A 25,477-nucleotide genomic window follows, 5' to 3' on the forward strand; every position below is an offset into this window, starting at 1 on the left:
TAGAAAAATTTGGTCTCAATTTAAACCAGAGAGATTAATTCATCACCTGACACAGGCAGTCCTTGACAGTACACTATCCTATCAATCCCATATCAACAACATTACCCGGTCTGCCTACTTCCATCTACGAAACATCAATTGCCTCTGCCCCTCCCTTACCCCCCACACTGCTGCCATCCTCGTCCACAGCCTCGTCACTTCCCGTCTGGATTACTGCAACTCTCTCCTCTTTGGCCTCCCTCACAAATCACTCCATAAGCTCCAACTGGTCCAGAATTCAGCTGCCCGCATCATCACAAGAACCGCCTCTATCCACCACATCACCCCTGTCCTCCAACAGCTCCACTGGCTCCCGGTTCAGTTCCGGATTCAATACAAAGTCCTCCTGGTAACTTTCAAGGCTATCCACAACCTCACCCCCCCATATCTGTCCGACCTCCTCCATGTTCCCACTCCCTCCCGCTCCCTCAGATCCTCTTCCTCAATACACTTGTCTGTCCCCTCCGCCCGTCTCACCACCATGGGGAGCAGAGCATTCAGCCGCTCTGCTCCCCGCCTCTGGAACTCACTACCACCCCAACTCAGGAACATTGACTCACTCCCCCATTTCAAATCACAACTCAAAACACATCTGTTTAAAACTGCTTATTCCCTCTGATCACAATTACCCTGTCCAATCTCTCTTTTGTATTGTATTGTTATTAATTCTGTGTATTTTATTGTATTTTATTGCTGAATCTTTTCTATCTTTTTTGTACGGTGTCCTTGAGTGCCAAGAAAGGCGCCTCCAAATAAAATGTATTATTATTATTATTAGTCCTTGGCTGAGGGGTTAGAGAATCAGGATTGTAACTGGATGGTCGCCAGTTTGAATCCCAGGATTGATAGGTGAAAGGCTGAGCAAGAAACCCCCCGCCCCCTATTGCTGCCCACTGCTGCGAGCATGGTGTGTTTACTGGTGTATAAAGGATTGGTTAACTGAAATGCAGAGTTTGAATTTCCTCATTGTGGGACTAATAAGACAATATTTTTAATCGATCTTATGATCCACTATACAAAATGAATAAATCCCCGTTTTACACTGCAAAAAAGGTGTGTCTAAAAACAAGATAAAAATCACTAAATCTGAGGGAAATGATCTTGCTGCATGATCAGATAATTTCACTTGACAAGATTTCTTAAATTAGGATTATTAAATCTAGAAATAAGCATGTTGTTGGCTTAAAACAAGATAAATTAAAGCTGCAAGCAGCGATGAACTGGCCAGAGCAGAGTGCACTGCAAACTATTTGTTTCTTACCAAGATAAAAAAAAAACTTTAGATTTAAAAGTGTTACATGATTTATCTTGTTTGAAGAGTTAATTTCTTATTTTAAGCGTTCAATATGCTTATTTCTAGATTTAATAATCTTACTTCAAGAAATCTTGTCAAGTGAAATTATCTGTCCATGCAGCAAGATCATTTCCCTCAGATTTAGTGTTTTTATCTTGGTTTTAGACACCCATTTTTGCAGTGTAGTTATCTTTGCTGTCATTTTGACTGTAAAGGAGCCAGGAGGAACAACTGAGTGTGATTCAACTCTTCTTTGTTTGGGAGGGGTTCTACTTTATTTGCTGTGTACAAAAATAACAAAATGCTCTAAATAAATTATAATGTTTAAATTGAAAAGTTTGGATTTAATACATGCATCTCGTTTCTAATTTCCTTATTAGGCCATAGAGTTAGACAAATCCAGGATGCTTGTTTATATTACCATTACACTCTTCACTATTCTTTGCATCTCAAAGATAACTCAGACTCTAGTGCCCTCCATATGAACTCTGCTGAGTGTGATGGTCACCGACTCTCCTCTCACCTCCTCCTTGTCGTTGTCGCGGTGATAGTTGATGCGGGTGTAGAAGCGGTGGCCGGCCGTCACCCACTCCTTCTGGACCAAGCCCTGGAAACCATGCTGGGTCCGACAGTGGGGGTCACACATCACCTGCACGAGGCTGGACACCACGCAGCTCATGTCCCGGTCGTCTGCCTCTGTATGATGTCAGAATAGGAGGAAGACATGCTAAAAGGTCATCAAACTGTGTTATTATTAAACAGTTATTACACATCAACCTGCTGGAGGGTTGGCAATTATAATGTCTCTTGTTAAACAGTTTACTATGTTCCACTTCTTTCTCAAGTCTTCAGTAAATGTCACATGTACATTTTTGACAGCAATTGGCCAAAGTGCATACTTACTGACATCATTCTATGCACATTTTGCAGATTAGAAGTTACATATAATTAGGGCCGGGACTTTAACGCGTTAATTAAGATACATTAATTACACTAAAATTAACGCGTTAAAAAATTGACGCATTTTAATCACACTTATTTTTGCACCGCGGAACGATTCTCACTGGATGAGTTTCAGGCGGACCGATTATACTGGAGCACCAACTAGCGTTCATGAGTTCAGACAAGGGGCGGCTGTGGCTCAGTTGGGAGAGTTGGTTGGCCCCCAACCGAAGGGTTGGTGGTTCGATCCCTGACCATCGCAGCCTACATGTCGAAGTATCCTTGAGCAAGATACTGAACCTCGAATTGCTCCCGATGTGCTGTGTTCATCGGTGTGTGAATGAATTCCCAATGGTGGCAGGTGGCACCGTTTAGGGTAGCCTCTGCCACCAGTATGAATGTGTGTGTGAAAGGGTGAATGAGCGCAGTCTGTAGTGTAAAGCGCTTTGAGTGGTCGCAAAGCGACTAGAAAAGCGCTATATTAGTACAGTCCATTTACCATTTACAACAACAAACCACAGTGAACATGAAGGAAGAAGCTGATGAGACGCTTTGGTTGGCCCCGTGGATGATGGGACATTTTGTTACAAAAAACCAACGGATGGAAGTGTCGATAAGAGTATGGTTGTGTTGCTATGCAACAAGGAATTCACATATCACCGCAGCACATCCAGCCTCAAGTATCACCTCAATGCAAAACATATAGCAGCTCGCGGCTAGTGTGGTAGCTAGCGTGGATTGTGTTTTACTTCAAAAACCAAAGTATTATAGTTTACAGAAGGTCTACCTACCTATAACCTACCTGGATTTATGAAATGTACTATATTTCTAAATATGCTATTGCTACACTTAATGGCAAAAATTGCACTGGTCTGTTGGACTTGAACAAAAATAAAGAATATTTTTGTTGCTTAAGCTGATGTATTCAGTCATTATTCAATGGTATACTAAAAATCCATGTGAAAAAAATGACTTCTCACTGTTCTCAGGTCAAATATTTATATGCGATTAAAATGTGATTAATTTCGATTAATTCATTACAAAGCCTCTAATTAATTCAATTTTTTTTTAATCGAGTCCCGGCCCTCCATATAATACACTACTGCTGTTGAATCATTATGAATTCATCTCAATGTGTTTGTAATGATCATGTTAGCATTCGGGGGGAGTGTTATTTTCCTACTGCATTATTGCTCAAAACACTGGCATCACTGTAATGGGTAACTTTGATCCCATTAAGAGACATGTGCTTCAACTGCATATTGAGCTGAAGCCGTTTTCAGTTTTAGAGCACCACTCGGGACACACAAGCTTTTAATTTACAACAACCGTTTAATTCTGCTCTTATTCCTCTTCAGGCTTGTGCTGTTTAACAATAGAGAGAGTGAGAGAGAGCGTAATAGACAAAGAGAATATCGATCGGGCAGACCTGCAGATAAAATGCTGCTGATGAATACAGAGAGCCAGTGCCAGACATAACAAGAGAAAGAGGCAGAGGCATGCAGGGAGACAAAGTTTTCTTGGGCTAGTGAAGTGAGTCATTTCTGCAGTGGGATATTTATGGCTGATCCAGTCAGAAACTTAGAGCGTGACTGATATATGAACCTCTGGGCTAAACAGGCGCTGTGAAGGCCGGCCTGATGTTACAGCTGCAGAGTGGCAGAGAAAGTCAAACAGCAGCAGCGAGTTGTAAACATGGGCAGCTGAAAACGGCCATTGTTTGACGGAGCAGTGTTGGGTCTGTCTCTCTGGGTGTTTATGAACCACAAGCAGTCAGACCACATGATTAGAAACAGCAACAACAGCCTGCTGTCTGTAGAATGACTCAGAACATGGAATATCAAAAATATTGCATGGATGCTTCTCATCTTTTGTATTATTTTGTCCCATTCATTCACTGTGAGACACATCTATAAGTGCAACTTCAAATTAAAAAAATAATAATTAAAAAATACTTTATTTATCCCTGAGGGTAAATTCCGTTAGTCTGGTAGAATCTCTGTTAGAATGAGAAGAAGGATCTTTTGAATCTCTTCGTCCACTGCTGTTTCTTTGGTCCATAAAGGTTTTGTGTAGCAGATGATCTGGTATTTCAGGATGGAACATGTTGACAGGTCATCTCTCCACCACCTCCTCCAGTGTGTCCAACCTGGCTCCAACCACAGAACCAGCTCTTTAGACCAGTCTGATCATCTCTGTGTGTGATGCTGCCTCCCCAGCAGACTGCAGCATAAAACAACACACTACCACCACAGACTGATAAAACATCTGCAGCATCGCACTACACATGTCCAGAGATCTGAGCTTCAAGAAGAAAAAGAGGCGGCTCTGCCCCTTTTTGTAGAGAGCGTCAGTGTTTAGGGACCAGTCCAACTTATTATCCAGGTATACACCTAGAAACTTGGCACCACCTCCATGTCCACCCCACAGGTATTCACTGGCTGAAGGGGGGCTTGAACCTGTAGAAATCTCTGATCATGTCCTTAGTCTTTGAGGTGTTCAGTAGGAGATAGTTCTTGTGACTCCAGTCACTGAAGGTTTTTATCAGATCCCTATATTCAGATTCCCGTCCATTCCTGATACACGCCACAATAGCAGTGTCGTCTGAGTACTTCTGGATGTGGCAGGACTCAGAGTTGTATTTGAAGTCCGCTGTGTACAGTGCGAACAGGAATGGAGCCAGAACAGTGCCTTGTGGAGCCCCTGTGCTGCTCATTAATGTCCCAGAAACACAGTTCCCCAACCTGACATACTGTGGTCTTCCTGTCAGGTAATCTGTGATCCAGGAGATGAAGGAATGATCCACTCCAATTTCGGTCAGCTTGTTTTTGAGTATGTTGGGTTGGGTGGTGTTGAATGTGCTTGAAAAATCAAAGAACATGATTCTCACATAAACGCCGGTTTCTTTGGAGGCAAAACAAAAATAGTCTCCAATGTCAGGAGTCAGAGCAGGACTAACAGCATTAATCAGAGGTGAAAGCTGAAGACCTTGCTAACAGGAGGCCCAGACAGACACTCTGAGGTCACCCTCATCGCATGTTTGGGTTTACCTGGTCTAGCGTTCCCTGTCACCTGATCCAACTCACTAACAGGTGGTGATCAGCTGACACCCCAACAAACAACAAACAACAGTCAGCACCTTCCGTTCTGCGACACATAGAGCAGGACTGCCACCTCTACGTGACTGAGGGGGAAACTCCAACACAGCAACATTCACATCAAGGCTTGGGCGATCGCCACACCCGCTCAGGCAAAAGATGAAAAGGAAAATCCAGCCACTGTCTAGAAGATTAGTGCAGCAGCCAGGGATGTGTGAAGAGATGACATATCAGTATTTAGAGGTATCAGCTTATATTTTGTCCAATATTAAAACCTTTTTCACCGAAAATATAATGCAAAAAAAGGTGTAATTTAGAAATGGTGTTAGCCATTTATTTAATTTTGTATTAACACTTTATTTAAATGGCCGGGAATTTACTGATACTGAACACACAGTACTGATGTTTATTAAACTATTTTTATTAAACTATTTATTCATCCTTATATCACATCAGTAATGAGTCAAATTTTCCCTTCTTGACTTATTTGTTTTTTTATGCACATTTGTGTCACGGATTATTTCCACTCCTGTTCTATCCTAATTCTGAAAGGATGACTCCCATCCCAGAGTTTTGACTCATCTTAAAACTACATATTTATACAGTACCGCTAAACAGTTTGGGGTCAGTTAGAAATGAAAGAAAAGCAGATTTTTAAAAATTAAAATAACAGCCATACAGTGTAGACATTGTTAATGACTATTAAAGCTGGAAACAGCTGATTTTCTTATGAAATATGATATATTGTCTCCTGTGTTCCAGTGGCACATTGTGTTAATCCACGTTTATAGTGTTGAGAGGCTCATTGATCATTAAAACACCTGAGCATTATGTTAGCACAGCTAGAAACTGTTCTGTGCTGATTTGAGAAGCAATAAAATGATCCTTCCTCAGGCTGGTTGAGTATCTAGAGGTAAAGTTGGAGATTTGTACAGGTTAAATGATTATTTCTGCACTGGTCAATGTCTTTACTATAGTTTCGATTCATTTTGTAACTCATTTCATGAATAAAACAGTTTGTTTTCATGGAAAACAACACAGTGACAACAAACTTTTGAGTGCCTGTGTATATATCATAACTGACCATTAAGTCATTCCAGTACCACCTGCTCCAGTTCCTGGAGTTCACAATATATCATGGGACTGGGACAGGACAAGATTTCCCCAAAAATGGCGCTATATGTAATAAGTTTGTTATTAAAAGTAGGTTGTGAACAAAGCTCACAGATGTTTTGTGTTAAAAGTTTAAATTTGACTTTTAATTCATACAAAGGTCTTGAGATAAACACATATCTTGAATAATGTGTTTAGAGATTAATTTAATCTCGTCAATCATTTCCATGAGATAGACATCATCTCGTTTTTCAGATACAAGCACAACAGTTTGAGCGTTCTGCTGTTCTCGTGTCCTTATAAACCTGTTGTCTGAGCCTATTGACAGTGTGCATGTAGGCTCAGTGGAGTGTGCTTGTCGCCGGTATACAGCTTCTTCAGGGTAAACCCTAATGTGGGATTAATGAGAGGGAGGCGCCGTGAATAATGAATGGATAGAATAATATGAGCCGGGAGTTTGGGTCATGTGACTCACCTTGCAGTGCCACAGTCAGGTGACCGCCACGGAGCAGGCAGGCGACCTCTGAAGCTTTCCTCAGACAGGCCCTGCAGGTGGACCATCATCAACCCACAGTCAATTACAAGTCATTACAAATACGTCTAAAAATAGTGTAATTATTGGAAATATATTACACAATTTTCCACACAACTAATGTTGTAATTTTGCTTTTATGTTTTCTTGAAATTAGCTTAACCCTTGTGTACCGGTACTCCTAAAAAAAGTATACCACCCAGGACCCCATGACATTAGACTGGTTTTAGGACATGTTGAAAGAAAATATTAACAACTGTTTTTCCCACCTATTAAGGCAACTCATGACCAAAAAATGTATATATAATCTTCATATTTTTTTCATTATTATTGGTCAATTTTAGTCAAATATACAAAATTAGGCCTGATTTCAAGAGAAAAAACAGTAATAAAACCTAAAAAAAAATGTTTAATAGTTATAGTGAAATAATAATTTCTTGATGGGAATGTACAGAGTAGGTTATGTCAACTTTTAGGGCAACTTATGTTTTGAAAGCATTGTACATTTTTGGTTGTCAGCAAAAATGAAAGAAAGTATAACACCCATCCTCCTCAGGGGTCAAAAAGGATCCCATGACATTAGACTGGTTTTAGGACATGTAGGAAAAAATAGTACCAACTTTTTTTTCACCTTTCATGACCAAAAAATTGATATATAATTTTCATATTTTTGTCATTATTATTGGTCAATTTTAGTCAATTATATAAAATGAGGCCTCATTTCAAAAGGGGAAAAAAAAGTAATAAAACCTGAATATTTTTTTTAATAGTTATAGTGAAATAATAATTTCTTGATGGGAATGCACATAGTAGGGTCAACTTTTAGGGAAACGTATGTTTTGAAAGCATTGCTCATTTTTGGATGTCAGCAAAAATACACCCATGGTCCTCAGGGGTCAAAAAGGATCCCATGACATTAGACTGGTTTTAGGACATGTAGAAAAAAATTATTACCAACTTTTTTTTTCACCTTTTAAGGCAACTCATGACCAAAAAAATTGATATATAATTTTCATATTATTGGTCAATTTTAGTCAAATATACAAAATTAGGCCTCATTTCAAGAGAAAAAAGGTAATAAAACCTGAATATTTTTTTAACAGTAAAAGTGGAAAAAAAAAGTCTTGATGGGAATGCACAGAGTAGGTTATGTCAACTTTTAGTGAAACTTATGTTTTGATAACATTGTTCATTTTTAGATGACAGCAAAAAAGTAAGGGCACATGTGCTGAAAATTTCAAGTAATTCTATGAAAGTTAACCTATATTAATCGTATGTTGAAAATTATTTGGGGTCAAAAAGGACTCCAAGAGTACTGGAGGGTTAAACATGGATTAATTTTTTAAAGTCTTTTTTTGAAATTCAGAAGGTCCCCATTAAGTAAAAAGCCAATTACAACTATTTTTTCTTGATTAACAAATCTGTTAATAAATAGCGCCACTAAATCTGTCTCAGTTAATACACAAAGGAGAAACTTTTTTAGGGTTTCAATACTCTTGAAAAAAAATCAGTGAAATAAAATACAGGCTGAAAAAAAAGTAAATGTAATACTGATGCCTCTGTATGACCTACAAAAGCAAAAGTACAATCAGCAGGAAGACAATAACATGATACATCACTATGCATCCTGCAAACAGCTGTGTTTATATATAAATATAAGTGGTGGTTTTCTTTCACTAACTTTCAAAATAATCGTGGCCAATCAGAGCTCCTACCTGGTGTAGTCTAGCCAGCGGGTGCTTTCCAGGGTAGATAACCATTTGTCATCAGGCACTGACACAGACGTGGAGATGTCTAGAAGCCAAAACAGGGGAAAGAGAGATCAGACAGGAGGATCAGGAGGATCAGGAGGATCTCTGCACAGCAGCTGATTCCAAGATTAGAATCATTACACAACAGCAGACACATCAGTGAGATGAGATATGATAATAAGGTGCAGCAACAAACACCACGTCTTCAACATGTGTAGGATAGACTGCTGTAATGGAAACATCTCCCCTTCTTTGTACATACACAGATGAAGACATTATTTACTGCAGGCCAAGGTTATTATAGTTAACGAAAACTAACGAAAACTAGAATTGAAAAAACATTTTCGTTAACTGAAATAAAAATAAAAACTATAAAAAAATAAATTACAAAAAACGATTACTAAGTGAAATTGTATTGTGTGGTTACAAAACTAACTAAAATTATGGTGTCTTTGTCAACTTTTTTCATAGATAATCCAGTGTTTCTATTAGAACATGTAACACCTGGTAAATATGTTTATTGGGATGTCTTCACTTGAACCAAAATTCAATACACCTGGAACTGTAAGAGTTAATAAACTTATTCGGGCTGAGATGGATAAACGAAATAAAGGAAATAAAGGCAAAATGTATTGTGACCTTATTGAATCTCGCACCAACACATAGCCCATTACAAAAAAAACTAAAACTAACATTAAAACTAATAAAAAGTCAACTAAAACTAAGCATTTTCAAAAAATAAAAACTAAACTTAAACTAGCAAACTCCAAAACTATTATAACCTTGCTGCAGGCTATGGAATTCATTTTGAAAAAGCTGTGTGCTCATTTTGAGAATGATGTTGACAATTTAATGTCTCAATTTCTCTTTTGCATGTTTATTATTCAGAAATCTAACTCTATTAAATAATGCCTCTGGGGTAGACTCAAATACAAATCAGTACCATATGTACTGAACCCTTTGAAGCACAACATGGGTCTAAAGTGACCGAAATAAGTTTTTATATTCTATATCTTTGCAATAAATTAATTTCATCATTCACCATTGCAGGTTTTCCTCAATCAACTTGTTTTAGATCATCATACATCCTAATTTTTTGTTTTCATTTCTTACTTTTTGAATAAAAACCCTTTTTGTATCACTACACTTCTAATGCACAAGGTCATTTTTGACCCATGTGTGTAAACTTGATGTAATAATAAAAAAACAATTTTTCTTCATAAAGTATGAAAGGAAAAAATGGATGTAATGATCTGTTGTAGTAATAAAAAAAGATATTCAAACACACAGCCAGCATGAAATAACATGGGAAATGAATGCAGGTCATTTTTGACCCATGTTGTGCATTAGAAGGTGTTTATATATTATATATATTGTGCATCAAAGGGTTAAAGCTGCTTGTTAAAATACTGTTTTCTTATATTCTAATTGTATTATTTCTGTTCTATATTCATGTTTCTTGTCTATGCACAAAAACACCAAAGCACTGTCTTGTTTGTTAAAACCTACCCAATAAACAACTTATTCTGATTTAGGACAGAGCAGTATTTATTATTTACAATAACACTAGACTGGACATCCATTTCCCAGCAATAGAAAAGTTAACTCCTCAACATAAATCAGCTGCATTTTCAATGGGACCCTAAATGCAAAATCCACATAATCTCAGAGAGATTAGCCTTTAATACAATCCCCAAAGTCTATTTTCATTTTCTATCTAGCTGTTGTGGTAACTCAAAGCCCGCTGCCAGTAAGCCCACCAAATTCAACTGAGTGGCTGTTTTTACAGGCGAATCCTCTGAGCTGTGAAGCACTCACCCACAACAGACAAAACACTGAGCTGACAAATGTGTGAACCGTGATAATCGGTGACCTTTACACATTGTTCGTGTGCAGGAGAGAGTGAGAGCGAGTGTGAGACAGGTCAGCGTTTCAGTGCCAGGGCCACTATCTGTAGACGACCACGAGTTTTGTCATCTCTCTCTGTTTTACTCAATGGTGGAATGTGCTGTGTGTGTGAGCCGATAAAAACGAAAATAAAGACCATCTCACAAAGCCTCTTTAGAGCTGCTACTGTATAATGTTCACATCCAAAGAACTGTGAACTGTGTTTTAAAAAGCAGGAATTCTGTGGAAAACTCAGAGAGCCTTAGTGGTTCAGAATTGAATGCAATTTAACTGAATGATGAATAAATAAATAAACAAACCAAAAGAATCATATGACAATAATGAATATGGCTGTGGAATAATCCTGAAATAAATAAATGAGGCAACAAATATGTAAATTAATTGAAATATAAAGACATATATTAGTAAATGTAGTTAAAATAAATAAATAAATAAATAAACAAATAAATATTTTTTTTATTTTAAAAAGGCTTTTTTCTTCAAAGGACTTCTTTCATTCATTTCAGGGGACTTTTATTTCCTAACTGCACATTTATTTCACAGCTGTTTTTATTTCCATTAGCAATAATCAAATCCATAAGGCAGCACAAGAATGAGCTCATCCTGCATCACACCTGACCAATATATATAATTTTCTTCGCCTCATTTATCTATTTCAGGATTTATTTAACAGATACATTTATTTTTTTTTATGATTTATTTATTAGTATCCCACAGTTTGGGTGGTAAATTGATTATTTAATTAAACAAGAAAATGACTTAAGCGAATAAATAAATACAGATTTTTGTCTCAACGACCCTTCAGAGCACAAGAAGATGCAGACGCTTCATTTGTCCCAATTCTCTATATGCTGGACTTTTTTTTGGTGCCGCGTGTAAATGGGTGATTCTCATGAACATGGTCCAGCTCATAGCAAAAATCCAAGAGCATTGAATACATATTTTCTTTGACCCTTTATAACATATACAATCAAGCACTCACAATCAAGCACTTAAATATGTGCAAGGGTAGCTGGTATCGCCAAAATGTATTTTATTAAAATAATAATAAAATATTTTATTATATTTTAACATTTAACCATTTTTAACAATTTTCATTCAGATTTTGGTCTTTATACATTGTTAAAAACCATTATGTTTGATTATATTCGGTTAAATTATACATTTTCAAACAAATCTGTCTTTTTTTTTTTAAGTTTATTAAATATTTATTGTATATAAGTGTAGGGAAACCATGAAATTTTTATCTGGACGCATTACAGTAATGCATTTGTTAATCCAAAATATGTTTAAAAATATAGAAAATTTTATTTTAACACAAAACAATGAATTGTGCCTCATTATGGCTATATTGTTCATTCATATAAAAGTGAAATATATTTAGTTTAATAAAGTATGTCCTTATAATCTTCACAGACAGAACTTAGACTGGCTTCATGAGAATCACCCATATGCGTATTTGCTGAGGTATTGTGTATGTGTTGTGTGTTCTCCCCACCTCCCAGACAGAGGGCTCGTAGACGGCTGTGTGCCAGCTGGACGTCTGCAGGTGAGGGCAGCTCCTCGTCCAGCTCCACCACCACACACAGGGAGGACTGGCAGCCGAACAGAATCATCTCCAGGTTCCTGCACAACACATCCTGCTGTTCACACGCCGCTCACTAAACAGGCAAACCCTGGCAAACAGTTTCTTCCCAAAAGCAATAGCAATCCTGAACTCTCATATGCACTGATTTTCATATGGACTTTATTATTGTGCACTATTTCTCACTTTTTTAACCCTTTGATGCAAAACATGGGTCTAAAGTGACCCGACTAAGTTTTTATATTCTATATCTTTGTGTTAAATTAATTTCATCATTCAGTATTGCAGGTTTTCCTCAAATAACTTGTTTTTGATCATCATACATCCTAATTTTTTGTTTTCATTTCTTACTTTTTTTAAACAAAAACCCTTTTTTATCACTACGCTTCTAATGCACAAGGTCATTTTTGACCCATGTTGTGCATTAGATGTTTATATGTTGTGCATCAAAGGGTCATCAATTTAAAACCTGACAAAGAAGACACAAATATTAACTAACCTATTTTGTTAAATTGGTGTTTTTCCAATGGAAATTATTATTTGGTGGCTCTATTAAGTCTCAAATGTTAAAATATGTGATTTTCCAATGTAATCTGGTGGTTCTAACAACTCTTTTAAAGTTAAACCTTAAAAATAAGACAAACATAGTTACACATATACTCAAATTGTTCATTTAGTGTATCACTTTTTGTATCACTACGCTTCTAATGCACACGGTCATTTTTGACCCATGTGTGTAAACTTGATGTAATAATACAAAAACTATTTTTCTTCATAAAGTATGGAAGGAAAAATGGATATAATGATCTGTTGTAATAAAAAAGTGCATTAGAAGGTGTTTATATGTTGTGCATCAAAGGGTTAAATATAAAATACTTGGCAATGTGCAATAATTTGTGAAATAATTTGTCCTTCAACGTGCAATATATTTCTGAACACTGCATAGCATCATATCTGCTTCTGGAAAATTGAATTGAAGACTGTGCACCTTACCTCCCTTTCTTGCCTATGTTTACATTATATCATATACATTTTTCTTTACATTTACTTGCCTATGTATGTTTATGTTTATATTGTATATTTTTATATTTTATTTGTTGTCGCACTGCTTTTTGGAGTCAGCTTTCAAATCTCATTGTACATGTGTATAGTGACAGTAAAGGCATTCTATTTTATTCTATTCTAAGCTGCCTTGTACTTCTCTTTTTGTGGCTTTAAAGTCATCTCTTTGTAAACAGAGGGGTTAATCTTTAAGGACTTGACAGCTTGAAGTCACATATTTTACAGCATGCTGTAATATTTCCAGGGAGTAATTGTTTTTGCTGCTGTTGAAAAAACTCATTAGGGTGGGGGGATGTGCTGTTCTGACTTCACATGCTGCTTTTAAGCTGCAGTCTCAAGCTTCCCTAACAACCTGCAGTATTTAGACTGTTACAAGCCTTCCAGTAAAGACTATTTCGGCAGTTTGGTTTCCTGTCTTCAGATAACGATCAAACACATCGCTACTTCTTCTCTGCAGGGTGATTAAAATAAACTGACTGCAACTGAACCACCTTTGTCACTATAATGAGCAGAGACACACACAGTATCAGAGAGACGAACGAGCAACAGTTAAATCTGTAACGTGCAACTTAAAGGCACACTGGCAGCTAAAAATACAGTAAATTTAATATAAACTGATCAAATAAACTACAGGCCAACAACTCCACCAGTCTGTGAACAGACAAAGCTCTCTGGACTCGATGGAGTTTTGGACTATTTTGTCCATTTTTGAATCATTTTCATCCTGCCTGTATACAACACTTAAAAACGTTTAAATGTCATGTTTTTTTCAGCACAACCTCAACTATATAACCTAATAATAATCAATTTTTATTCTGACTTACTGGATTAACATTTTGAACCAAAAACAAACAAAGAAAAACAAACATAAATGTGATCTTGTTATTGTGTGTGTGTGTGTGTGTGTGTGTGTGTGTGTGTTTGTTTGGTCATTTTGTGTCTTTTTTGTCATTTTGTGTCTTTTTTTGGTCATTTTGTGTCTTTTTTAGTCCTTTAGTCCAACATAAAATGTGATTTTGAATCTTTTTTTTTACTTTCAAAACACTATCATGCTCAATAAAGAATTTTAAATGTTGCAAATGTGAACAAAGGTGTCAAATCTAACATATAAGAGGGTTCCATCCAGTTCTATCATTTTATACTAAATATATTTAAGCTTGTCTCCAGTTTTACTTGGTATATCATCATCAAACTGAAATTGGCCTCATGGAGTTTACAGCCAGAACTTTAGAGGTAAATGTACAGTAGGGCTCCACGCTGCTTTGTTTTCTAGTCTGGATGTCATGAAGAAGTCATGCTTTGGAGCTTTTGGAGGCTCCAGAGGGTTAAGGCACAAACCTATTATTAGTCTAGTGTTACCCATGATTTGCCTTGTGTTAGTTCCAGCCTGCAGTCAAGACTACAGCTCTATCCTTTTAATACAAAGTCAAATGTTAATGCTTACACTGACAGGCACACATGAGCTAAAAATCCATCAAACACACACCTGATGTCGTCCTTCTCGTGGTAGATGTTGTTCTGGAAGCTGGCCATCCGCAGCAGATCGCTGCCTCGAGGGTGCCGCCAACACCAGCGCTGCAACACAAAACACTATTTCACCCTCTTTAACAACATGTTCCACATTGTTAAAAATCCCTGAAGGCACTAACTGCTGTGTTCATCTCGTAATTTGTCTCACAGGAATGTTAATTAGAGGGGGAAACATATCTAAAAGAAGACTACTGTTAAAATATTAATGTTAAGGACAGTTTCTGATTTGAAGTTCCACTGTAGTTTTGAAAGTCATCATCTTCTTCATAAAGCATGAAGTCAAACTTGTACTGTTATTTGCATTTAATGCTCTTGTTGAGAGACTTTGATCTTTTGGACCTTCAACATGTTTGTCTGAGCTTTTAAACACAAATGAGATTCATTCTGTGGCAGCACAGTTGTAAAATATATCCAGAATATTAATAGATAATACTCTGAAGCACCTGTAATATTTTTCTGGAGCAGCTCAGCTCTAAACATCATATTATATATTATTATAGCAAGTACCAATACAAGTTTGCAAGTTTTGGAGTTACACAAAATATCTGAAAACCAGGACAATTAGAAATACGACATAAAACCTTTAGTAAATATATACAAATTGGGGATGTCCTGATCTGATCTCAAAGACTTGGTATCAGGGCCGAAAAAGGCATTTTGTTAGTGAAAGCATTAAATAACAGCTTGGATGCAGGGATTTTTTTTCTAAATGCAATGCAGAGCCATTCAGATGGCAAGCATTTATATATTGTACATAGAGTGTGCACTGTGTTGCTATATTATCTTGGAAATGAGACCTGTTTTTATGTATAAAAATAGCAGAAATAAAATATTATTTCATAGGATTGAAGCTAACACATGAATTAATGAAGCAATCTTGAACGAGTGGTGGTAGATGAAGTGGTTCAAATGTTTCTGAACACTAAGTGCACTCACTGGGATGCGGCCTTCATTGAAGTGGGCGAAGCTTTTCTTCAGCTCCGTGTCTAAAACTTTCTGTGGAACCACGATGGACCTCGGCAGGCTGACAGAACACAGACAGAATGCACAGTGTTAGTGACAGAATATAGAGAGAGGAGTAGGGTTGCAAAGGGGTGAAATATTTCTGGTAAATTTCTGGAAACTTTCCAAGGAAGGTTAAGTTGGGGAATTTTGGAAATATTCCAAAAAAAACATGACATTTCAAAAGATTTATTTTTAAGTAAATCTTTAATTTTTTAATTATTTTAATTTTATTTTAAAAAAATAATTCTTTCGTTGAAGAACAAAAACATGGATGTTGAATTAACCCCTTATCATTCAGCCCCCCTTCATACAGAATTGGGAGTTGAGGGAGGTGGATGTTTAGGGGGAGATAGCAGGTGAACATTAAGTATCACATGTAAGTGTTGTACATCATCTAAAAGCTAGAAACCGGAAGACTATTTTTAGTTGCAACTCAGCACTGTGTGTCAAGTTCTTCTTGTCATAAATCTCTAATAAAAATGATTCAATTAATTATTTAAAGCTATCAAGGTGTATAAGGGTTCAGAACAATAATTATTACTCATCCCCCCCCTCTAAAAATCCACAAGAAGTCCTATCAAAATGTTAAATGAAGAGCCCCTCTCCTCCCAAAATATCATGTAAATCAGGTGGAGGAAATCAGGTTGGCTGGATCAGTGATCTCTTTTAAATCTCTTCTTAAAACATACTTTTATCGGAGAGCCTTTCCTGATTTTACCTGAACTTTACCTTCCCTTGAACTTCCCTGTCTTTTAATTTCACATAACCATGTCATTCTCCAACATTATTTTTATCTGTTGTTTCATATCTGTTTTCAACTTATCTTTGTAAAGCACTCTGTAACATGCGTTTTGAAAAGTGCTCTATAAATAAAATGTATTATTATTATTATTATAATTATAAATGTTGAATTGAACATGAGTTGGAGGAATGCACAGTGCATGTAGAAAGCGGGACCTCAGCAGGGGGTGGTACCTCGGCAGGGGGCGTGGCCTCAGCAGCCCTGCAGTAAGCAAAGTGCTATTTGATTGAGGAATAGCAGATATTTGGCGGCTGTGGCTCAGTTGGTAGAGCGGGTTGCCCCCCAACCGAAGGGTTGGTGGTTCGATTCCTGACCGTCGCAGCCTACATGTCGAAGTATCCTTGAGCAGTATCCTTGTGCAGGTCCATTAACCATTACCATATTTGTATATCAATATATCCAATTATATCCTATATCAAGTGTACTTGCATTAAAATATATTCAATCAGACTTTATTTGTATAGCACTTTTCAACACAAAGCGCTTTACATAAAAAAGAAAGGAGAAAATAATGATAATAAAAAGATAACAAAACATAGAAACAAACACCCTCCGCCCATCCCCAACCCTCCACCCCACCCACCTTCATCCCACCCATCCTATTAAAAACAAAGCACAAACTGAGGAACTGAGGAAGCGCCATCTCAACATGGAGCAGTGAGGAAACACTGGAGGCAGGTTAGAAATAAATTAGATAAAGGATAAAGTAGGATAAAATAAAATAAAATAAGATAAAAAGATATATATAATAATAATAATTTAAAAAAAAAGTAAATAAGATAAAATAAAAAGCTAGATAAAAAAAGCTAGATAAAAAAAAGCTAGATAAAAAAAGATAAAACAATAAATAAATAATTAAGATAACTAGAGCATGATAAAATGTATATATAGAGATAGACTAATAAATAGTAGCAAATAAATAAATAAATAAAAGACAAGATGTAATAACACTAAGATGCATGAGCAGGAAAATCTCTAAAAATGGTTCAGGTAAAAGTCTCCATTTTCCTCAAATATATTTAACTTAACGGCCCACCTTTCATTATGTAAATTCCTGATTTATTCCTGTTTATTCCCATAAATTCCCGTTAATTCCCATGGAAATTCCCGGAATTTTGCAACCCTATAGAGGAATGACAGCAGCGATGGAGGACTGATGAGAATTTTTGTATTCAAAACAGCAACAACCTTGACCTTTGACATCAGTTGAGCAAACTGAGTCCGTTTTTGTCTTCTATAGGACTCATCCAGGGATCTGCCTCCATCATGTTCTGCAAAGCATTACATCCCAAAATATTCTCTGCTCAAGGACTTGCAAGCAGATGTATTCACACATTAATAAAAAGTGTTGCTGGTTGATTTAATTTGGCACAGCATGTCATGATTTTGGAGACAACATGAGGAGATGATATGTGGAGAAACTGATACACCATAACATATCACATTTAAACTTGGATTTAAAAACGCACCAGACACTAAGATGTGTTGGGTGCTTTACACCTTGGGTGTCCTTTTACCTGGTGGACATCTCGAATCGGTCGTTGACGGAGCTCACTCTCCAGCCCGTGGCCCCACATCGCTCCAGCTCCTGCTCCCAGTCAGCTGCACACTCAAACCAGTTCATGTGGGTGTTTCGGCGACGGTTGCTTAGAAACTGCTTCATTTCTGGAGAAGAGAGTGATTCAAACATCTCAATAATACAGAATATCTTGTGTCAGAGAGCTGTGCTTTGCTTTGACTTTTTTTAATGATATTTTATATAAACACTACATATCCATTTTGGTAAGAAAAAAATGGCTTTCAAATATTTTCTAAAGAGGGATCACAGGTGCAATTCAGCAAAATACAGTGAGTGCAGGTGTGGTGTAGAGCTATTACAGCGGCATGACAACTGTAATTATTTTTCACGGATATATTGCAATTGCAATATGATTTATGATGTTGGAGTTGATGATCATTTTTTGCAATACGTTTCTAGTTTTCATTAAAATAATCATGGTGTGATTTTTGGGGGAGAATTTCTACAAAAACAAAGATTGTTTGAGGTCTTTTGTGCTGAAAAATGACAATATTTCCTGCTTCTAGCTTCTCCAGTGTGAAGATTTGCTATTTTTCTCTGTTTTATATGATTGTTAATTGGATATATTTGGGTTTTGGAATGTGACCTTGGACTTTTGGAGTTTGTGAAAGGCATTGTTCCCTATTCAAATGACAATTTGTAGACAAATGGTTAGCAGTTTAGTTGAGGAAATCCTCTGCACTTTTCATCATGGGGAGGATGTAGTGATAAAGTATTTTAAACCCACTTAAATATTCAGCAGGGAAGCAAAAGCTGACTATGAGATGCCTCTTAACAAATCCAGTCTTTACTTCCTTTTTTTCTCTGAATTAAATATAGGGGAAGATCAAAATAGTAAAATATTGCAAAATTGACAGTCAGAATCAGTGGAACTTCTCTATACAAAAATCGAGTGGCACTGGAGTGAAAATTCCTTATGTTTATGAATCATAACCACATCTGGTGATTCTCATGAGCATGGTCCAGCTCAAAGCAAAAATCCAAGAGCATTGAATACATATTTTCTTTGACCCTTTATAACATATACAATCTACAGTCAGTGTTTAATATTAATGTAAAATCTATTTTTAAAGAAAGTTTTTTTTTTCTTTGGCAAGCACTTAAATATGATCAAGGGTAGCTTGAATGATGTGTATTTTATTAAAATATGCACATATTTTAATGCAAACAATTCTATCATTACCATCACATTTAACCATTTTTTCTCATAATTTTTCATTCAGATTTTGTTCGTTATACATTGTTAAAAAGCCATTATGTTTGATTACATTCTGTTTGATTATACATTTTTAAACAAATGTATATATATTTTTATAAAGTGTATTAAATATTTATTGTATATAAGTGTGAGAAAACCATGACATTTTTATCTGGATGCATTACAGTAATGAATTTCTGAATCAAAAATATGTTATATACAAAATATTATTTTAACACAAAACAATGAATTGTGCCTCATTATGGCTATATATTATTCATTCATATAAAAGTGAAATATATTTAGTTTAATAAAGTATGTCCTTATAATCTTCACAGACAGAACTTAGACTGGCTTCATGAGAATCACCCATCTGTGGCGTTGACTTGTCTCAACATGTGATTGAATCTTTGGAAAGTCAAAGCTGACACACCGGACACACTTGACCCCCGGGGCAGAGTTGAATTGTGGGTCATCTCGCTCCTTGTTCCAGAGGGGGGCTTGCATTATTAATCCAACAGTTGACAGTCACCCTCAGCCTGGTCAGCCTGCCGTAGCTTTAACATAGCATAATGTATTGTAAAGACAGGCTCGTGTTACTGTATATGGTGGAGGTGAACAGCCAGTTAATAGTTCAGGGTTGAGTGTGTAACTGGGTTTGATTCCCTCCATCTGACAGCACAATGTGCCATTTACTTGTGGTTAAATCTTTCAATCACTGTCAAGATCAGTCCATGAAAGTTTTATTGAGCCTCGCCTTCGAAACCACTCAGATATTTCCTCACATCTGGATATGGTTTAAAGACAGTATTTTCATTGCGTCATCTCAGAGGCGACTGTTTTTAATGTTTCCAGCCAGAGAAGGACGTGAGCTTTATATGTCATTCTGGTCTGCAAAGAAACTGTTATGTTTCCTGTTTAATATTCTCTCCAGTCTCAAGAGCTGTGACACCATGTTCTGAAGGCATGGCAGAGAGTAGACACAGACAGAAACAAAAATAGATGAAACGGGGCTAGTCGCGTGTAAATGACAAACAGAGATTTTCGGGTACATTGTGTCCCTGGACGAGAGAGTGGGTGAGAAGCAAAGTGAGAACAGACGCACAGATGAAGGCACATCAGCAGAAAACACTCAAGGCTTCAGAGAGCAAGTGCAGCACATGATAGATTCATGCTGCCTTTCTGATTCATGTGGGCATTCGCTTCTCACTTTCACTGAGCTGTTATATTCATGAATATTTATCACAGCCAAATATGAACAGGAAAATGAATGACAGATTTACTGGAAAATACTTTGGATAATTGAAGCTCCATCATATGTACGGCTATTGTGCCTGGAATATTATTATATTTCCCACGTATCTCTGGAATATATCCACATTATTTGGTTCATTGTATAACTATCTAGGGGTGGGCGATATGGCCCTAAAAGAATATCACGATAGGGGTATTTTTGTGATAACGGTATTCTTGACAATATTACAATATACTTATAGATATAAAAAATATGAATGATTTAGTCTGTATAAATAAATAAAAATCTAAAATGTAGTGTGAAGTGCAAATCTTAACAGTTGCCAAATTCAAAAAAATTACTCTTGACTCTTGAGTATGAGCAAATGATAAAAATAACCATTTAGGGGTTCCGAGGGCATATTTTAATTAATTATTGTAAAGGACAATAAAGATTCTTGTATGTTTGATTTAAGGCATCTTATTTTGACAGTCTTCTTGTAAATTCTGTGGTGGATTCTGTTAACACACTGCGCTCTTATTGTGAAAGCTGCATGTGTTTAGCGACAGGAAGTAAGTAGCTTTTTGCGATTCAAACAACTGTAATTGTTAGCTAATGTTAGCTCGCGGCTAACGAATGGCATAATGCAACAGTGTGTTTGGATCTGACCGGCCCGTACTAGTTGATAGTAATTAATTCGGCTCGCACGCGCACACAGACACACAGACACACAGACACACATGGAGAGATAATGTGGGGGCGGGACTGATACAGACAGGTCGGCACGTTTCTCCATCATGCTTGAATTGTTTTGAAGTACAGTGGGGAGGGCAGCTCGGTATCTTCAGTTGTGTAAGGGTGTGAATACGTGTGCATGTCTGAGAGGAGGACGGAGAGGTGGGGGTGGGGTTTGACCGACTGGTGACAGACACTCAACCTTATGCCACTACATCAAGAAGTAGGAATGTTGCCATTATCATGATATGCATTTTTTTTAACCATTAAAAAAATATACCGATATTATCGTGAACGAAACAATATGGCACACCTCTATATGTATCTATACTTTACAGGACATCTGTTGGTATATCAAGATCAGTTTGAATGGGTCCACACATACAGAACTGAACAGTACGTCATTATTAACATAATGTCTAAAGTCTAGTACAAACTAGAATCAAAATTGCAGTATCCCTTGATTTTCTCGGGGACTCAGCACAGTTGTAGGATGATAGACAGACTGATGAGGTATTGTGTCAGTGATAGGGAGGAAATGGATGATTGTATACATTAATGTACTCACCTACACTCCCGAGGGCAGCGTTCTGGAATGATAAAACTGACCCTGGCTTAGGAGGCTGGTAGGTCTTGGCGATGGTGTAGGTTATCTGAGGAGGGAAACCACAGTGAGCCCATCAACATGACAATGGTCATCAGCTTTCAACATCAATGCCCTGACGAATCACATTATTGGCGTACATCAGCACAGATCAACTTCTCTGTGCAGAAGTCTTTATGCTCTGAGATGACTGATGAACAGTATGACAGTAATAGGAGCCTTGAACGAACACACACACACACACACACACACACACACACACACACCAAGGTCATTATAGTTAACGAAAACTAACAAAATAAGGAAAACTAAAATTGAAAAAACATTTCCTTTAAATGAAATCAAAATAAAAATGAGAGTTTTTAAAAAAACAATAACTAACTGAAACTGTATTTTATGGTTACAAAACTAACTAAAACTAACTAAAATTATAGTGAAAATGTCCTTTGTTTTCGTCTTCGTCAACTTTTTTCATACGTAAACCTTTTTGGTTGATATGAAATCTATTTCATCTATCTGGTTTTATGACTTAATAAACGTATTGGGGCTGACATGGATCAGACAAAGGAAATAAAGGAAACATTTATTGTGACTTTTTTGAATCTCGCACCCAACAAATACCCCATTACAAAACAACTAAAACTAATAAAAACTAAACTAAAACTAAGCATTTTCAAAAAATTAAAACTAATTAAAACTAGCAAACTCACTCTGAAAACTAATAAAAACTAACTGAATTTGAAAACAAAAAATCCCAATGAAATTAAAACTAAAACAAATAAAAAATCCAAAACTATTATAACCTTGACACACACACACACACATCATAAAACGACATTAAAGCTCTAGAAAAGGTTATAACATACAAATTCAGTGTTTAAGCCAGTATGACAACAAGTCATGCTTAAAATAAGATGACTAAAACCATCATTTAGGAGATGCAGCACACCTCTAAGACTTGTGCATCAGGAGTGAGGCGGTCGAACAGGAAGCAGATGACTCGCAGGTCCCTGCAGTAAAGCACCAGCTCCTCTGGAGTGAACTTCAGCGAGGAGTTTGGGGTCACCAGTTTGGTCCTGTTTGGGCCCACTGCAACACAGGAGGGGAGAAGAGGCCTCATTAAACATTAAACAGACAAATGGGTCAAGAGCCAAAAAACCCCAGAGTACAGGTTACCGACATACTTACAGTATGTAGGTTAGAGCCACAGTAAAGTGTGCAGGCTCCACTGAAAATAACTTTACAACTGCACAGCTTAATACACAGTATCTGCCAGTTAAAGATTTGATTCAGCACATTTTCTGTGCTTTTATAACTTCAATTCTAGCATCTTTTATGCTGGTTTATGTCATTAATAATTCTAAGGACTCTCGTTAAATCAAAGCCCATTTTTTATACTCTATATGGTCAGCATTTTTCAGAGGGTTAGCATCTGCAAGAACCAATTTTATATTCAATAAACATCTCTATAGAGCCATTCAAACTGGTAATGGCAGAGTGTGCCACCATGCTTTCTGTAACAAACCTCACTTGCTTTCACCACAGTAACCACAAGTGTTGCCAAATCAACCAAGACTAAAATCTTAACTTTAAGCCTGCTTTCGATCTGGTAAGCTGGATAATAGATAGAAAGATGACAGAGTGGTGATAGTGTTAGCTGCAGCATCATCAGTATCACAATAAAAGTCATGGTAAACAGCATACCAGTCTGTGAATGCACACAAGCAGGAAATATCACAGAAAATTTATACTTTCTAACTCATTGCATTAATTAAAAATGTCTCACTGGTTGTGAGGTTGTGGCCATAGGGGCATTCCCAGTGGCACAGCTGGTAGAGCACATACCACAGAGGCCCAGTCCTCGTAAGTGGGCGGCCCGGGTTTGAGTCCAGCCCGGAGTCCTTTCCTGCATGTCTTCCCCACTGTCTCCCCCTTTCACTCTAAATATCTCTACTGTCAATAAAGTTACAAAATGGCCAAAAATATCTTTAAAAGAAAAAGAAAAGAAAATGTGGCCATAAGATTTGACTTACCAACCACCACCTTCTCTATGGAAGCCAAGGCCACATCATGATCTCCTAAAAGTACTGGATCTGCATTGTCCTGCATCATAAATGGTATTTATAGATTAAAATCTATATAACAAGAACAATAACAACATTGCTGCTTTTGCATTGTATTAAATGTTCTTAATGTGTTTCATAATTGTGACTTTTAAAAAGATAAAAGAAACACATTATTAGACCAAAACACAATAGCAGTGCAAGTATTTCAAGCCGTTCAGAAGGACTCACGTCAGCTTTGGGACTGTCCTGGGGAAGAAAGGCGACTCTGAAGTGGGTACAGAAGAGGGTCCCAGACACCCAACCTCTTCCTTCCCTGGCAGTCAGCTTCTTCCTCACCATAACAGCTCTCTGAAGTACACACTCGCCTAGTGGAGACAAAGAGAGATGGAGCACAAAGGATACAGGGTGGAGTTTATGAGTTTGTAGTTTTTTACATGTACAAGTACATGAGTGTGTATGAAGGGGGGTGGGGGGCTGGTTCTGGTGAGGATACAAAACAGGAAGTGCACAGACAAAGAAATCACAGCGTGGAAGTTCACTGAGTGAGCTACTGGGTGTGGGTGGAACAAACACCTTCACACAGAAAGGTCAAGTTGTTGCTTTTTGTTGCAACTGCTCAAGCCGCGGAGGACAGGCAGAGAGGAGCAGGAAGAACAATCACCACAGAAACTCTATTTGTTCTGAGTTATACTAACTGTCGACCAATACAGGTTTTTTAAGGCTGGATTAATTTTAAAGTATTATTTTGACATCAGTCTTAACTGATTCCCGATATGTGCTGCCGATTTTTTGGGGCCGATTCTTGAAGCCGATATTGCCTTTTCTCCCTCCATTTACATGATAAAAATGACATAATGATAACAAATGTTACACAAGTCTCAATTTAAACAAAAAAAGAAACATTTATTAACAAAACAAACAAAACATATTAATAGTTGATAGCAAACAATGTGTATGTTGTTCTAGGCCTGGAGGTGGTGGCGCCTCAGATGATCCACATATTTGATGTGTTTTTCTTTTTTCCGGTATCAGCAGCAGCTCACCAGAGAATGGCAGATGTTGCACCGAGCCTTGCCTGCTGTTGGCTCAGTGAAATGGGCTCATTGATCGGCGAACACACACATGTATCGGCCGATACAAGTATAAAACGCAAATATCGGTCCGATATATCGACCGGCCAATATATTGGTCAATCTCTAACTGTTTCACAGATCGGCCACCGTTCAGTACTATATTCCCTCTTCAGTCACATCTGCAATGTCGCACTTTTCTGGTGTTTCATGGTAATTTCGAATAAGATCGCCACCACCATTGTAGGTATAATTGATTTATACATATTTAACAATCTACGTGTGAAATTTAATTTATGTACATGGAGTCTAATTACAATATAAAAGTAA

The 25,477-nt window shown here is 37.1% G+C and overlaps 1 protein-coding gene across 1 annotated transcript in view; it reads right to left on the reverse strand.

Annotated features, from left to right (window-relative positions):
• Positions 1 to 25,477, reverse strand: part of mtmr11 (myotubularin related protein 11) — a 63,036-nt gene that overhangs the window by 11,211 nt on the left and 26,348 nt on the right. The window contains exons 3-13 of the mRNA XM_059338812.1: positions 24,306 to 24,442; positions 24,045 to 24,114; positions 22,961 to 23,100; positions 21,976 to 22,060; positions 18,179 to 18,326; positions 15,791 to 15,878; positions 14,811 to 14,899; positions 12,176 to 12,303; positions 8,734 to 8,812; positions 6,962 to 7,032; positions 1,857 to 2,029 (exon numbers count right to left, since the gene is read on the reverse strand). Of these exons, the coding sequence (XP_059194795.1) occupies positions 1,857 to 2,029; positions 6,962 to 7,032; positions 8,734 to 8,812; positions 12,176 to 12,303; positions 14,811 to 14,899; positions 15,791 to 15,878; positions 18,179 to 18,326; positions 21,976 to 22,060; positions 22,961 to 23,100; positions 24,045 to 24,114; positions 24,306 to 24,442 (1,208 nt within the window). The remainder of the gene's footprint in view (positions 1 to 1,856; positions 2,030 to 6,961; positions 7,033 to 8,733; positions 8,813 to 12,175; positions 12,304 to 14,810; positions 14,900 to 15,790; positions 15,879 to 18,178; positions 18,327 to 21,975; positions 22,061 to 22,960; positions 23,101 to 24,044; positions 24,115 to 24,305; positions 24,443 to 25,477) is intronic.

The sequence above is a fragment of the Centropristis striata genome, chromosome 8 (assembly GCF_030273125.1).
Source record: "Centropristis striata isolate RG_2023a ecotype Rhode Island chromosome 8, C.striata_1.0, whole genome shotgun sequence".
Taxonomy (NCBI): domain Eukaryota; kingdom Metazoa; phylum Chordata; class Actinopteri; order Perciformes; family Serranidae; genus Centropristis; species Centropristis striata.